General features: G+C 40.9%; 1 protein-coding gene across 1 annotated transcript in view; it reads right to left on the reverse strand.

Annotated features, from left to right (window-relative positions):
- The window catches only part of GAB2 (GRB2 associated binding protein 2), a 157,072-nt gene that overhangs the window by 30,898 nt on the left and 108,212 nt on the right, over positions 1-17,962 (reverse strand). Inside the window, exons 3-4 of the mRNA XM_086933906.1 lie at positions 16,900-17,483; positions 6,084-6,178 (exon numbers count right to left, since the gene is read on the reverse strand). Of these exons, the coding sequence (XP_086790032.1) occupies positions 6,084-6,178; positions 16,900-17,483 (679 nt within the window). The remainder of the gene's footprint in view (positions 1-6,083; positions 6,179-16,899; positions 17,484-17,962) is intronic.

A 17,962-nucleotide genomic window follows, 5' to 3' on the forward strand; every position in this document is an offset into this window, starting at 1 on the left:
GATCTTGTCCTCGTATGAAGCTTTCCTGAGTCTTACGGGGTAAACAGGAGCATTTATGGGGGTCTCATGTAGCTTGTTTTGTTCCACTTAGTAAAAAATGCGCCACATTCACTGCTTTTCTGCTATGACTCTGTAATATCTTAGTTAATATGTTTTACATGCTTTACACTCCTCCATCTGTAGAACACTATAATGTTGATGTCATTTAGAATGTTGGTGCATGAAGCAGACAGTTGGAGAAGGGCTGACAGCCTTGCTGGCTGCTCCTGGTGGGGCTGAGAACATCTATACTTCAATGCTGTAACTTATCTTAATAAATCCTCTTGAAACATCACTATCAGCGTGGACCAACTTACTACATATTTTATGGCGACGATTTTAACCAAAGAACCTACATCTGCTACCTCTGAGGACCGCTGTGGACACCCTGACTTCCTACTCTCAAGCAACCCCTAACAAGTTTTGAAATTTTCTACTACTCCAACTCTTCATCTGGCACATCAGCCCCACCAGTGACCGCCCACCGGTCGCCCTCAACGCTTAAGTGCCAGTTCAAGTTCCTGTTTCTTTAATGAGGGTAAGCCTGCCAGTATGCGTCCTGCGTGATCTGTTTGCCTGTTACTTGCCTACACACTTTGCCTGATGTTCCTACATTGTGTGTAAAAGACTTTCTTTGCGACGCAAGCAGCACCTCTTGATTCAGTTTGTGTGTCCTCACAGCGTTCCCTATTTACAAGAAACAAGGAGTTGCACTTCCTTTTACAGTTCAAGCCTCAAGCCTCTGCCTGCTGTGACTGTTCCTACAGCGTCTATTTCTTATGCTACACAAACCGGTTCCAGTCTTTACGCAATTTAAGTCTTCCTGCTGTCTCTACAGTTTCTCTTGCTGTTTTCAAAAACGCTTTCCCCAGCTGTTACCAGAAAATATACACAAGAAGAGACACCAGCTTAATTTTAAAAATGAACTCCTGGGTTGTTTCCAAGAATACCGTTATTTGTTTTGGTCAAATTAGAGGCCTCAACTATTTTTACTTGAGCCTAAACCACTATCTTCTGTGTTTTCTGTGCTGTTATGCTGCCCAATGTCAGGAATCATCTTTGCTTCCTACAAGATGTTTGCCACATGATTAATATAAAAAAACGGCTTTTAGAAGTGAAACGAGTGAATGGGAACCCCCATGAGTGCTGGAATTCACAACAGCTGTGTAAAGATCTAGTGTGCCTTTTCCACTTGAAAATGCCGTTTTGGACAGCCTTTCTCTCGTTGCTGCACTCGTTGAGGAAAGTGCCATTTTCAATTAAAAAGTAAAATTATATTTTGACTTTGAAGCTAAGTTTACCCAGAGATTTGGTGCCTACGGTGTTTCTCAACCGCCACATTTACATTTAAAATGTACACTGCAGAAGCGATTGTCAGCGCGCGCCCTTACCTTCACGAGGACTGCATTCTCCACTCTGCTCACGGAACTTCACACTCACTTTCAATGCGACTTGAGCCATCCGGCATTAGCGTAGAAAGCGTGCCTCTTCGATTTCAAGTACTGGTCTCCCACGTTGCCAACCACGCCACTTTTTGCTTGTTCCAATAAAGAAGTACAGTTGAAAACCTGTCACATCTTGACTGAGATCGTCTTGGCACAGTTTGTTTTGCAATCGAGTCTTCAGATGTTGACAGGAATGCTATTTTTGGAAGAAGTTGTTCACATCATCCGGTGCGTGGTAGAGATTCAAAATTATTCCAGGTACTTAAGTTGTTGAAATTCTGTGTACACCATTGAAGATGACATTAAATTTCATTGGAACACCAAGTCATTTCTTTATCTCAACGGCAAAAACATTCTTCGAAGGCTCATTGGAGTTTTTCTCTTCTCGAGTGAAATCAGCATTCTCTGCACTGTACTTTGCTGCCATCTAGTGGCTATTTTTCACATTTTGCTTTTCGATATTTTATTTTCCATATGCTTGTTGTTTTTAAGTCAAAATTTCACTTGCAGTATGTACATTACCAATATTTGATGTCTTATGTAGAGTACAGTTTTACAGTATTACAGTTTTAAATATTAACGTCTCCTTTACTTTAGGGACATTTGTAGTGGGTGCCAGTCCCATCTACTTTGCTGTTGTGGGTACAAGTCCCATGTTTCAGTAGTGGGTGTCAGTCCCATCTACCTCGTGTTATGGGTCCTAGTCCCATGTTTCAGTAGTGGGTGTCAGTCCCATCTACCTCGTGTTATGGGTCCTAGTCCCATGTTTCAGTAGTGGGTGTCAGTCCCATCTACCTCGTGTTATGGGTCCTAGTCCCATGTTTCAGTAGTGGGTGTCAGTCCCATCTACTTCGTGTTATGGGTCCAAGTCCCATGTTTCTGTAGTGGGTGTCAGTCCCATCTACCTCGTTGTTATGGGTACAAGTCCCATGTTTCTGTAGTGGGTGTCAGTCCCATCTACCTCGTTGTTATGGGTACAAGTCCCATGTTTCTGTAGTGGGTGTCAGTCCCATCTACCTCGTGTTATGGGTCCAAGTCCCATGTTTCTGTAGTGGGTGTCAGTCCCATCTACAGCATTCTTATGGGTTCTAGTCCCATGTTTTTGCTTTAGTGGGTGTCAGTCCCATGCATTTCATGGTTCCTCTAGTCGAGGTACGTCCTCACACGGACATTATTTTTTTTCCTTTCACTACAGTGCACGTTGTAACCTTACTTAAGGTGTCTAGTTGGGTTGAATGTTTTATTTCGACTGTGCACAATAGTTTGATTCTCTCTTGTTAATACCCAGTAATTTTTATCTTTATTCATTACTCAAATGTTTAAAATGTATGGAGAAGGAGTTTTACATTGTATTTCTCTTTCTCTGTCACTTTCTTTTCTCCTGATGTGGATTGCTCACTCGCATGCTTTCCTGGCCAGTTGGTGTGCAGAGAGTAATCATTGATGGTTTCTTTCCTATTTCTTTTTCTTTGCGTTGTTTCTTTCTCATAATTATCAGAAAAGAGGATATGTCTATCTGTTTCTTTCTTTTATCTTTTGTTGCTTTCTTTGTCTCTTCTTTTGCATTGTTTCTTTCTAGCACTCTTCCCTCTTCTAGCTAATACACCTTAATGCATTTTGTCATCTCTTTTGTTTTCTTTTGGAAGAGAAGAGGATATGTAATATCTTTGTTTCCATTTGGAAGAGAAGAGGATATGTAATATCTTAGTTAATATGTTTTACATGCTTTACACTCCTCCATCTGTAGAACACTATAATGTTGATGTAATTTAGAATGTTGGTGCATGAAGCAGACAGTTGGAGAAGGGCTGACAGCCTTGCTGGCTGCTCCTGGTGGGGCTGAGAACATCTATACTTCAATGCTGTAACTTATCTTAATAAATCCTCTTGAAACATCACTATCAGCGTGGACCAACTTACTACAGACTCCCCTCTTTTTACAAGTGTGGTTAACACTGTGGGTACATCTTCCACACATTTACACAGCTCTTTATCCCACCTATCAAGGAGGGGCCTACACCACGCTTCCAACACTTTGCGTTCTGCCTCCCAGCCAGAAGTGCAGCAAGATTTGCAAACCAGTTTATCAACTTACAAGGTTTTGCTCTGGGGTGGAGACCCAAAAGGCAGACCTTCAAACTTGATTCCCACTCAAAGCTGGTAACCTCCTTAAGGACATCTATCAAACAACCCCAAAAACATTCCCACCTTTCTTTTCACATCTGTGCTGACACCCATTTGTAAATGAAAGGCTTTTTTCTGAAAGCCTTCACCCCGATACTCACCAAGAGCTTATCTTGGATCTGTGCCAATTACTTAAAGGTGAATCAGATTAATATGGAGTTCCTTCTAAGCTCCTCTCCCCACTCTGTGTACTATCACTTTGCAGACATGGCTCAACTCACTTGACATGTTTGAAAGGAAGGTCTCAATCACTGACTGTGTGAGATCACTAGCATTTCTGCCGAGCAAACATCCGATCGTGTGAGTCCACATAAACAGCTTTTCCAAAAGCGCATAAACTCACTTCAGACTGTTAGGGACTAAAAACTTACATTTTTTAAGAGGACCTGAAATAACATAACATAACGTGCATTTGCAAAGCACAAGTTCATCCAAGGGTATCTTGGCACTGAATAACAGATGTTTATTGCTAATGGTGGTTAATCATTGTGGTTAATCGATATTGTTCTCTAGGATTGACTACAGAAGCCTACTCTTATATATCCCCACACTTACATTGGCTCCATTGAAGATTGCCCTTCATATGGCTGTAAGACTAGTCTCCGACACCAGGTGGTTTGATACATAACCCCGGTAACCCTATAATAGTGCAATGTAATACTGCAGGCAAGAAAGTAATCAAATTGGCCTCTTTAATATATCAAACCTAACAGTCAGGAACCCTGAACTATACAGCCCATACACTGATCATCTCAGGAGATCCCATCACCCACCAGAGCTCAGAAAACCTGCTTGAAACCCTATCTTCCAACAATAAGAAAACCTAAGCAAACCTTTGGAGCTACAACCAATGTAAGGAACCCCCTAGCCCTCAAAACATCCAGAAATAACGCTGCAAATGGAGTACAAAAAAGTACTTATACGTCTGTTACTTCAACAGCATTGCAACTTTAAAGCTCGTCATGCCTGCCATAGTGAAGTCTATGTGCACTAGAAAACCTCCATACGAAACTTTCACTTATGCCTAGATGCATCAAGGGTTTTTGCATTCGCAAATGGTGCGAATCGCAAAATTCGGCCGTTTGCGAATGGAAATCCCGTTTTTGGGATGCATCAAGCATTTTGGTATTTTCGCAATTTTAGAAATCGCAATTTTGTTGCGATTTCTGAAATTGCGATTACATTTATGAAATCGCGATGTTGCGATTTCTTAAATACAATGCATGATTACTTTAGAATTGCGAATTCGCAATTTGGAAGGGATAAATTAGCATGAAGTTGACCTTCATGCTAATTTATAGAACACTTTCAAACATGCACTAGTTGCATATTTGAAAGTTTTAATTGACACACACATATGTCCTTGGGTCATGTGTGTGTGTAAATTGCACTTACAGTTCAATTTCAGGGGTGCAGGGAGGGGTTCTTTGAACTCCCCCCCCCCCCCCCCCCCTGCACCCTTGAAATTGCATTCACATTTTGCGAATCACAATTTGAAATTCGCAAAATGTGAATGCCTTCCCATTGATTCCTATGGGCCTTTTGGCCCATAGGAATCAATGGAAAGGGTTTTCCTTAATTGCGATTAGCAAATTGTGAATCGCAATTAAGGAAATTACCGAATCGCAAAATAATTTGCGATTTTTTGATGCATAGCATTTTGCGATTTCTTAATTGCGATTCCTTAATTTTCACAATTAAGAAATCGCAAAATGTTGCAATGATGCATCTAGGGGATAATTACTTTAGGAGGAACCAAAGTATGAATCAATGAATGTTTCAAAACAAGTGTGTCAATCGTACATTTTTATCTTTATCATTAGGCATTTTTTAAAGATACATTGTTTGAAGAGGGAGAAGGTGACAACATATTCTTCAACAATTGAAATATTAAACACACATAAAAACAACTGTAAAAGCTTGCTAAGGAGGCTTTCTGTTGCATGCACATATGATCATAAAGTCTAACTTCCATTAAAGTACCCACCCCACCGTTTGCATTGTAGCAATGTCTTTCGTCCCCTACATGGCTTCGGGTTAATGCCTGCAGATGATTTTCTTGTTTTCTCTGCAACTGCCTAGGATCATTGACTGCATACAAACCAATTCTTTGCTTTTTGTTGTCACAGTGTTGTGAGCTAGCCTGGTCACTATGCCTGGAGCTGTTATGTTGACTGATTGTATGTTCACGTTTGCACTTGATGTATACTTGTGTTTCTATGTTAAGTGCCTTGTATCCCACTTAGATCTAGCACGCACCATATAACACATCAACAATAAATACAAACCAATTGCACTTCAAATTAAATCTTAAATGGTGCACACCATTCTAACACTTAGCTTTGCAAATGCTTGTGCCACGAGAAAGTATGGCTGAAAAGGTGTGAGGGTGTTACATGGCTAGTGCCAACTTACCAGGTATGAGTTGAACCCATCATTGACAGACTCCACTGACTGCCCAACACTGCTGCCACCATACTGCGGGTAGGCGTAATTTTCACACGAAGAAGCTGAAACAGTCATAGATAGGGAGGGTGTGAAAGTATGCAGTCAGCTTCAAAAAAGTTGAAATATTAGTCAGAACTCTTAGTTCTACGGTGCTCTGGTTGAATTGAACATGAGTAACCTTTAGTGGATTGCCACCACATTCAGTTGAGTCCACTCTTTTGACTGAATCTCCTTCTTACAATTTTGACAATCATACTGAGTGCCATGCCTGCCAGTTGGCTCTGTTCACAGATTGAGGCATGCCCTCCTGCCCCTTACATTTATGTACTGTGGTGATAAAAAAAGCATATTCTGTTTGATGCGACAGGTCAAATACAAAGAGTTGTGCCTTTGTCATCATTATATCAGCAGAATAAGCCTACCTGTTCCAGTCTTTTCCCCATCTCCTTTCTCTTCCTAAACTCGTCCCATCTTCTTGCAACCCCTACCATGTCATCAGTGAGTAATTACCTTGTGAAAAAAGACCAAGACGTCCACAGGCCTGAAGGGAGATGGCTTATTTCAGACTGACAAGTGCTATTAAATGTCTGGAGCACTTCTCAAGTTCCTCCTGGTGAAATACATTCACAAAGTCCAGGGGAAGAAAACAGTAGCACCGCTGCCCCACACTGATGACAACATGTCATGAATACTTGTTGGAGGTTAACTATGTACCCAGATTGAGTTAAGTTATTAAGTCAATACAGTCCTAAATCTCCTGAACTTTTGGGGATGTCACCACTGGAGAGAACCATTAAGAGGACTAATTCAGCTCTACATCCATAGAAAAGCTTCAATAAATCCTTTAACTTGGCCCTATATGTTATGGGCACTATCCCCACTTTATATCACACAGGTACATCGCCCTCCTGAAGAATTATCCTGTGCTTAAGACTGACTTCCCCCAAATCCTTACAAAAAACTCTATTTGTTGCTTGCCCTTGCGAGTTTTTCATGTGCCGCCATGTGCTTTTGCTGTGCATTACATTTCCTTCAGTTCACTCCCCTTTACTTTCAGCTGTATAACATACACTCACCCACCTCTCTAGGATCTAGTCTGATGCCCATTTCTTTTTGAAGCAGCCATTCCACAGTGGACTATCCTTTTTTCAGCAATATAAAGTTTCCCTCTGGTTCTTATTTCCAGAAAATGAATTTCTGACCAAAATATCCAGTCAACTCTATCCTGTGTAACCTCCTGGTGTCATGCCAATAATAGTTTCCACAACGTGTTCACCATATTTGTATCTAGAATATCATACCATGCACATGAATCCACCATAACCAACCTTTCCTTGCCATCTAGGTGACAGACCAAAGAGATAAATATGTGCCCTTTCTGTTTTGCCCTTTCGCTGCCAGAACTACCATGGGATCAAGACCCAACACATCAGCTTCATCCACCTAAATTTGAACTAAGTTCACTTGCTTCCATCAAAACTTTACAAACTTTTCTAAAATGCTCCATCTTCTCACACCTCTACAAACTTTTGAAGAATCTGGACAAAGCCTAAAATGTCCTACATTACTTTTACTGCCACATTTATAGCTACTAGTTTCCATTCTTTTGTCTTTGGACTACCCATTTTTTTGTTTTAATACAACTTTTCTTGTCAACTATTTTAATTCTGTAATAGGTCGATGTCAAATTTCCTGAGATAAAGCTCAGCTTGCTCAACCCCGCCAGCAATATAAATTATGGCTTTAGGAGAAAATCTGTGCTGGCTCAAAATATTTCCTGCACCTTATTATTTTTAAATGTAATAGGAATTTTATCTCTTGGCACTTGCTCATAATTTATGTGTTCAAAATCACGAGTGGTACCCAACGCATATTTGGGATATGGAGCCCTCAAAGAGCAATCTGACGAGGCACAAGTGCGCTGTCGCCAAGTTCTTATATTGAAGCTGGGCTATTCGTGTGAACACTAAGGTCCAACAACAACCTGTTGCACTCAGTATTTTCAGCTGACTCAATTGCGCCCCTATTGGCATGAATATCCTGCACTGCACTTTAACACATATTGTTTCGATGATACTCTGTCCCTGGCTGGCTATCTATTTCCCAATGTGTGTAAATGTTGCACTATGTCCATCTGACAGCATATGTGAAGTATTCATGTCTAGGCCCTATTATATTCCCATGTCTATTTGCATGCTTTGATTTTTTTATGCTGTACTCAATTTTAAATGTATACATTTGCCGATATGGCCTGCCTCTGTTTGGGTAATGTTATGCACAATAACTGCAAATTTTAACCGCTGAGAGTTTATGTAGAGGTCGTTTGTGGGTATAAAAGTGTGTCTTTCTCCTTAACTTGGCCTAGCCTTCATAGTCCCCCGTGAACTCTTGCTGGTGTGTTTTTACATCTTTTTTATCTTTGTATACAGAATAACTTGCTTTATAGTCATATGACACGCGAGTTCCCGCGGTGCTGTATGCAGATCCCCGGGAGTTTATGAGCGAATTGAAGCCCTTACATTAACAGTGATTTGGACCTGGGCTTATTCTCCCTACTGAAAGTGACGTGTGAGAGTGAACCTCAACGATGTACTGCACTATTTAAAAAGAATTGTTTGTTTGCTTTACATTATTGTGAAGGGTGCTGCCAGATCGGATTTTTTGTTATTTGTTTCACCCTGTCCTGAGGAGGCCGGATTGGTTGGAAGGCCGAAACGTGACCGCGTCAACACTTTCCATTAAGAGGAGTCTGATTCAAACGTTAACTAAAGTGGAATTATATTTCTTTGACACAATTTCTTTTATATTTAGGTTCTATATTGTTTGTTTTTGAACCAATTGTGTCTGACTACCTCAGAGTGTACTTCCTAGAAGTAATAGGAGGATACCTAGCGTTTGCTTCAATAATTTTGTCTGGGTGAAGATGGATTTACTTGTAATTAAGTATTGTTTGTATTAACTCTGTGTATTTTGTCCCTTGTTGTTTTATATAGTTGTGTACATATATATGTATATTTGTGTATAAAGTAAATTTGATATTGACTGAAATTTATTGAAGAATGTTTTCTTGTGATTACAATAATTAAAATGTATAATCACGTTCTCCAATATTTGTGATGGTGTGCTTGTTGATTAAATAGTAAGGTATTGGACTTGTGCCACTAGTATAGGAGAATTAGTTGTCCCCTATGAATTAATCATCTAGATATTTTTTCCTCCTCTCCCATTGTTTGAGTTTGCTTGTTATAGTCATATGAAGGCTTATTGCACTGTATTATAGCCACAGGATACATCCAAAAGACACTGAATGTTTTCAGATTGATTATTTTTAGCAATATGAAATGTTCTATCGTACTGTTATGGATTTTATTTATTGCTTTTATAGTCTAGCACTGATTCTTAGTGCTTTTTGTCACTATATTTATTTTAAACATGACAAATTCATAGCTCTAGTTCCGCTTATTGTTTTTTAAAAATCTCTTTGAAGTCATTTTGTTCATTACAATTTACTCTATTTTCTAATTTTGTTTGGGATTTTTTTGTTTGGGGTTTTGACTTTATTACTGTTTTGGTGCAGCATAAATACTTAACACATTGCCCTAAGTTGAGCCTGCCTATTCTGTACCATAACTATTAGAGGATTGAGCTCAGGTTAGCGACTTCTGGTTTCAAGTTAGTGACAAGTTACTATTTTACTCTTCAAAATGGGTAACTGCCCACCTCATATAATAAACTACTTTCTTACATTCACAAATTAAGCAGTGATTCTTTTGCATGTAAATCCCATTCTTATTCTAATGCATGATCAAAATTGTTTTCCCATATTTATGAAAGCTGAATTTGCTGCAAGTCTATTACAGTTTTAAATTGCAAAATCGGCGGCCATCATCGGGACAAAGTAATCTAAAAAGTGGGATGATGAATGTCAATAAAGCCTCATATTACTGTGCACCAAAACACGCTTATCGTGACTCAAAATGAAAACAATGGGTAAACTGATGCACAGAAGGTTTTATGTCTGTGCCGCCCAGCTCTTTTGACATTTTAGGTCAGGTACGTGTCCAAGAATTATGAAGGATGTGTACATTAAAGACTCAGCATAACCAGGTTAAATTTCAATACACGTGAAAACACTATGGTAAAATTAAGTCTTTGGACAATTTATTAACATACATTATATTTTGTTAAAAATTGGGAAACACATACAGGACGAAACAATAATAAATAAAATCAACATTCCAATAAAAAAGGAGCTACAGGAAAAAAGGACTAAACTCAAACAACACAATTATGAATTTTCCTTGATTTCTTATTCCAAATTCACTCCTTAGGCATCGACGCGTTTCGGCGGTACAGTTAGCATAAAACCGCCTTCATCAGGACAATTGTACAAATGTTTCCCAATACTTCTTGGATAAAAATGTATTTCAAGGTATTATAAAGGGTGTGTTGCCTCCTTATACTTTCCAGGAGATATTCGTCCAGCGAATAATCTTCTTATCATGTACAATATTCTGAATAAAAATTAAATATAACACGATCATATCACAGTTTCGAATTCGGCAAAACATCTAGCATGATAGCTTTGATAAAAAGTATATATAGAGAAAGTAAAATGGACCCAGCACGCGGTAGAGTAATGAAGAAAAACACGAAAGTGCGGTTTCCAAGTAGCTTCAAGAGTGGTAAACCGTTATGTCATCCCAGGATACGGGAAACACCAAAAACACGAGATTTAAATCTCCGTGTCAACCCTTCTTCTATAAACTGGATAGCGTCCCGCGTGGTGCGATACGGTCCTTCTTACTATGCAAAAGCACATCATCTCTTTCTGATTTCTCCTACCGCCAAGCCACCATACACTACGCAGACATCTCTGAACAACCAACTGGACATCGGTACAAGCTGAATCTCCCGAGCCCTCAAAACATGCATAATAACTGACCAAGTGAAGGAATTGGGAGCTCTTTGACTGTAACAGGGAGAGATCAATGTCGGTAAGCAAATGTAGGCCTCCTAATCCAAGTCCTTGTAAAAAAGAGTCAACCTCTTAAACCAGAATTTTTTCAATCAGGAGTTGCATAGCCTGTACGAGTCCTAGAATGTATGAGTAGAATGAATGAGCGAGAGACTGCAGGAATGTTTGGTTTTTGATTTTCACACCGCTCTTTAGTGGGGGTCGATTTAGTTCATGTTGTAAAAATCTTGGATTTAATTGTTTGTTCATAAAGTCATAATTATTCTATTGGATATATATTTTTTTAAAAAAGTGTTTTTATGTATTTAGACAAAAGTAAAAATGTAATCATGTCTTTTGTATAAATAAAGATAGCTAAAAAAAAGCTAGATTTGAGTCTATCTCTTCATGTTTCTGTGCTGTATATGCCTAAACACATAGAGCCATGACCGAAGCTTAAATCATATAGGCCCGTCAAGAGGCGGCCAATTCTGGTTCTCTTTCTTCCCCCTCCAATTGGGCCTTAAAGTAAATAGGGGCACCTTAGCTATACATTAGTTGCCTAGCCTGTTGCCACCAGATCTTTGATTGATGTACGTGTGTCTGCAGAGCTGATGTGAGGGAGTCACATGCAGCCTACGGTCAGCCTCTGCAGATAACTTAAGCCCTCGCTCAACACCCCATTTACACGGTGTGGAGTAGTTGATTGAAAGCCAAAGTAGGGCTTCAAGGGCATATATAGAGAGAGTGTGCTGCTTCTAATCAAGGATGAATCTAGCTGCCTGACTCTGGACCTTTGAGATTTTCGGTTAGGCCACTGTAGATTATATTTCAACAGGCCAAGCTCAATATAAACAGGGTTCTTGCATATTGATTCAGAGCTTTTTGCATGTAGAGTTCGAATAAGCATCCATGTTCTCTTTGTTCAGTTGTCTGGAGGGAGGGTGAGGGATGCAGTCACACTCAAGTTCTCTACTTTCTGCACTGACAATCCTCATGGCTGTGAGCCACACAAATAGGGGTGTCTCAGCCTTCACACCACGATTCCCATTTTGCAGCAGTCAGGAAGGAAATTTTGCTTTACAAAGAAATAATTTTGCCCTGGTAACTTTGTGATGTTTGTCTTCCCTCATCTCCTTTAACTTTTAGGACAATGCTGGATCTGCAGGTCACTGGCTTAGATTGCATTCAATTGATGTGGGTGTTTTTTCATTACTTGAGCCAAGTGCAAGATATGAACTTAATCTACCCGTGGTTTCAGGATGACATTGGTAACTGGGCTCACATACACTGAATGAGATCTTTGGTTCTTGGAGAGCCACAGTTCATGATGTCTTGGTATGCCCACTAGTCTCCATACACCAGCATATATGTGTAATACTGTGCAGGTCTGCCATCCCTTCCCAAAGGTTTCTATTGAAATTCCCCTGGAAATGGTGGGTTTACCCATTTTTCAACAGTTTTCATCAGCTTTCATCAGCTTAAGATGCATTTGTTTTAAGGAAATGGGGGCGACCGTCTGAAAACTGCAACATTCTGCAGAGGATGCAGTGTTAAAATGTTTAGGGCTTGGACAACACTTGATTAAATCATTGTGCATGCACTTGTAATAAATACGGTTTAAAGCTTTCCAAACACCCTACAGTACCCTTTATACCAGTAGCTTTCTCATGTTAGCCATATACAACAGGTATATATGTTATATGTTATAAACCGTTTTGTAGCGCGCTCTGTTACTGGTGAGTATCCTGGCGCGGGGAAAGGGTCAGAACGGCAGATAACAAGACAGCGAAGAATCCTCCTAGCCTGCACTCGTGAATAGGTGAGTTTTCAGGTGTTTTTTAAAAACAGTCACTGTCGGCATGGAGCGTAGATGGAAAGGGAGGGCATTCCAGGCCCGAGCCACCACAACCGACAGTGACTGACCGCCCAGTCTGGCACGTTTAAAACGGGGAAGAGACAGTTTAAACAGAGAGGCAGATCTCAAGGTGCGTGCCGGAATGTACCTTGTGAATCTTCTTTTCAAGTACGAGGGGCCTTGGTCATGAATTGCACGAAACGCCAGCACCAAAGATTTAAACCGAATACGTTGCGCTACGGGAAGCCAGTGAAGCGAGCGCAACTCCGTGCGGACGCTCTTCCACCTGGGGATGTTAAATAATAGGCGTACAGCCGCGTTCTGAATAATTTGGAGGCGTTTGACCAGGTATGCCGGAATGCATTCGCGTAATCGAGGCGAGCCAGTATGAGCGCTCTGGCAACCGACTCTCTGGCCTCCCTGGGGAGCAGGGGGAAAAATTTACGGAGCATTTTCAGAGTAGCAAAGCAGGTGCCGGTGAGTTTTTTGATGTGGTGCTCAAATCTGAGATCCTCCGTAAACCAAATGCCCAGATTTTTTGCAGGTCTCCCCATCTCTGTTGGGCAAGGAATGTTGGAGGGCCAGAGTGTGCTCTTAAATGAGGGGGGGAAGGAGCCGTAAAAGAGCACCTCGGACTTGTCCTCATTGCACTTCAGCTGGGCCTGTGTTAACCAGCGAAATACTGAGGACAGACACAGGTGAACTGTAGATGTGTCCAGATTGTCGTCTGGCCAGGTAAACAACAATTGGGTGTCATCAGCATACCCTAAAATTTTAGCCCCGAACTGTTCAGCTAGGTATACCAAAGGTGTAATGTACACATTGAACAGTAAGGGGCTAAGTGTGGACCCCTGCGGGACTCCTGTAAGCAAAGGTCTTTGCTCCGAAGCATGCGGAGGCATCCAGACCTGCTGGGTCCTATCAGATAAAAAAGAAGACAGCCATTCCAGCACCACTCCCCCAATACCTAATATATATAATATAATCTAATGGAACATATCAGGGGATTTTGTAGTCAAGTCTCCCTGAGAAGAGTACATCTACTGTCAATAGAGCTTCTCTGATCTTGAGAGCAACATGTTGATAGAGGCCAGTAACTCTATACTAGGTGTCTCCAACCAGTTAATGGTGAGCTACCAGTAGCTCACAGACACCTTCAGAGCAGCTCACAGTCTTGGGTTCATTTTTAAATAAGCACAGGGTCCCATTTTCCTTTTAAAGTTAAGGGAGCACTGTGTTTATTTTACATTGTCAGTTGCAGGATGGAGATAGCTGGGCCTGATAATGAGGAGTGCTAGAGTCAGATTTATAAAAGTCCTTGTCAACTCCATATTGGAGAATGAGAACAAAGTGTTGCTTGTGAATGCTTTTAAATGTGAGAAAATTAAGAATTAACTTAATGATTAACTTTTTTTTTCATTTTAATTGTATCCCATTTCAAAGTGTTGCAATTTCAAAGTGCAGGCTTCTAGCTGTCATTAGACACTACCATACTTATAACTGAAAAATACAGTAATTTTTTTACAAAAGGGTGCAAGATGCCTGCTGTTTGTAAATGCAAAGCTTTGAAACAGGAAAATATTTAAATGACGAGTTTTATGAAATTCATATAAACAAGTTTTACTCTTCAGTTTAATTTTCTTCCATTTGAAAGTGTCGCATTTACACATAGCAGGCATCTTGTCTCATATATAACTGAAAAAAGCCTTTTTTTTAAGTGGGAGAAATTTAAAGTGCAGAACATTTTTCAATATTATGAACATTAATTTGAACTTTTTTCTGCACTTTAAATGTCTCCAATTATATAAAAAAAAGATAGTTGTATGTTTGTTTTATACACGTAACAGTGCCACTTACGGCAACCAGTATTCCTGTCCCACAAGTACATACAACACAGACTCTCACTCACCCATACACATATATCCCATTCATACGAACACATACTCATACATACCCAAATACCACACTCTCACTGACACAAATGGCAGCCCTGTCAAGGTGCCCCTAAGCAAAGTAATGTGTTCAAACCCTAGACTCTATGGACATAAGGCTTAGATTTGATTAAACTGGGCGTTGGGGTGGCTGGTAACCTTGTGCAAGTGGCTTGGCATTCAGTAGCTCACAATGATTTTCACTGATCAGAAGTAGCTCTAACTACAGAAAAGATTGGAGACTCCTGCTCTATACTATTTAGCACAAGTTGTCGTGATATCCTGGCCATAGCGACTATGACTCTTATTACATCTAGGAAGAAAATAAAACTGTTAATGTAAACTAGCCAATCAGAAAACCTGCTGTTCCTGAAAAGAGGGACTCTTCAACATATGGGGTTGCATCTTGATTCAGATTAAAATAGCATTAAGTACCTGTGTTTCTGTTATTTCTACATGGCTTTAATAGGGAGAATGTAGCCCTGTTTCACAAGAGAAGGTTGAATTGTCTTGAAAATATTCTGTGTGGCTGTCTGCAAAACACCCAGCCAAATCTACATAAAAATGTAGGTGATGCATAGGAGGATCAATTCCTGTAGGTGGCATCAGGAAACTGTATAAATGTTTAAGACAGCAGGTGCTGTATTTTATATTAACACCTTGGCTGCTAGAGGTTGTCCGCTCCTGTGCTGCTCAGAAGTCTTTCCCATTGTTCATGACGAGCTCAGCTCATCATAAGCACAGCTCAACCGTGCCTCATGACGAGCTGAGCTCGTCATGAGCATCGAAGGGGTTAAGTACATTAGTGGGAGGTGGCAGCAAAACCAACAAGAGTTAGAACAACATTTCAAAAGCATTCCTCACACCATTTAACCCTCAAGATAAAAGGAAGTAACAGGGAGTCTCCCTACTAGCCTGTTTCACCACTTCCCTTAGCCCAACTCTCAGTGACTAGCACAGGTTGTTTAGGCATATCCATGAAACCAGTTAGGGCAGCTACTAATATGACTTCACCGGGATATGCCATTTTTTCTTAGCACGTGCTTAACTGCATCCAAAGGCTAATTATTAGACATTATCAATGAATCTGTATGAACACTTGCTACCCTCCACCACACTTTTTTTCTGTGCTCATCTGCTCTCTGTTTTCCCTGTCCTCACCAACCCATCCCTGCTCTCCTCATATGATTTTTATACTTTTGCACATTAAATGCTTTATCACTTCTCACATATCCGAATGTATTCCCGAGACTAAGGGGCTGATTTTGAGTTTGGCAGACAGGGCTCTCTGCTGCAAACGTGAAGGAGTACCCTGTCCACCAAACTTTCGGTTTATCCACCTCATATGCAGGAGGGCATATCGTAAGATTTCCATCGCCGGAGACCCTGTTGGCTCTGTTGACAGAACGCCTACTCCAAATGCTCAATGAAGGAGGGGCTGTTGTAGTAAAGCCATTGCATTTTACGCTCCATTTAGAGAAGACCGGTTTGAAGTTTTTTTGGTTTTTTTAAACGGACGGCGACCTTCCACCAAAGGTTTTATACTTTGAAGGGAACCACTGTGACTGCAGTTCCTTTCATGGTACAGAGATGACCAGTGGGCCGGTAATCATCTCTAAATCTTACAGACCTAGAAGCATCAGAATGGCAGAGGTAATGCCCTCCGCCACCCTGATGGACTGTACTCCATCCCTCAACTTCTAAATGTGCCCTTAAGTCTTTTTGGTGAATTGTTCTTTGTAAAGCACACTAACACCAACACAACTCAGGATACAATAGCACTTTATACAAATCCTAAATAAATAATTTCAGTGTTATGACAAATAATGCAAATTTACACAACAACAAGGCTGCAGAGGAATCCTAACTCCATTATATCAGGATTCCTGTCAACCAGAGACATTCTTTTTATGTTTGCCTCAACTTCTGAGCCAGTCACTGGGATGTTTAGAAGCCCAGTGTAGAAAAGACATCCTGGGTACCAGACCCATATGATTTCAATTTGCCATTATGAATTAAAATGATTGTTTTGCTTACCTCGATGTAGCCTGCTAGTATCCATTGCAGGCAGAGTATTTCTTCGGGGTATGGTGACCGACAACATGTCCACACTTTCTCCATTGTGTGTCTGTTGCTGTGGGCTCCCCCATCTTGAGTCTGCCTGCCCGGGTTTAGGGGGTCGGGGAGGAGGGGCAGTGGGAGAGTCACTAGACGCCATGTCTAGTGCATTATGATTCCTGTCCAACGTGAAAGTTCTTGGGATTTGGTAAACTGCCAGCGGGCTTGAGGGGAGATCATAGGAGTCAGCAGAAAGTTCACTTAACTCCTTCCATAGCACATTATTGGGGGTTTTATAGTTATTGAGCATGTCTTCACTCTCGGATTCTAGTCCGGTGAGGCTGGATTTGTTAGGCGTGTCGGAGCCAAAGCTTCTTGGGAGATCGTAGGCGCTGTCCCTGAGATCAGAATTGTGCCTGTTTGGCTTTGGCAAACTGTAGAAGCCATGTACGTGTCCACCCACACCATTTACACAATGTCCATAACCCTGGGCAAGCTTCTGCACCGCAGTGTCACTTCTCATGAAGAAGGAGGTCCTTGTGGCTTGGGAGAAGCTAGCACTCCTGGAAGAGGAAAGAGAAAAAAAGATCACGGTTATTCATCACTTTCAGATAATATGTGAATACTCCGGAGCCGATTCATAAAGTTACTTCCGTGTAGTAATGTTAACTTCGCACCACAGTTCTCCCCAAGTGTGGAGACTCTACACTCTTAACTTTACCACACGTAAGTACCTTTGTGAATCAGGCCCACCGTAGCCATAGAGAGCAGCCTTCTCCCACTCTCCTGCTCACCCTCACCGACCCATTCTAGTCATTCTCAAGAAACCACGCTCTTATTGCTTTTTTCCCTTTCTGCACGAAGTCAACAATGCCTGTAGATACCTGGGGGCATATTATCAAGCCTGGGCGATAAAATTATCGCCGCTTTATCGGCAGGAAACTGCTGATAAAGTGGCGATAATGGGCTTGATAATATGCTCTATGGAATTGCAATCGAAGCTCATGTTAGATGTCCTTCACATTTAACATGAGCTTCGATT

The sequence above is a fragment of the Lissotriton vulgaris genome, chromosome 8 (genome assembly GCF_964263255.1).
Source record: "Lissotriton vulgaris chromosome 8, aLisVul1.2, whole genome shotgun sequence".
NCBI lineage: Eukaryota > Metazoa > Chordata > Amphibia > Caudata > Salamandridae > Lissotriton > Lissotriton vulgaris.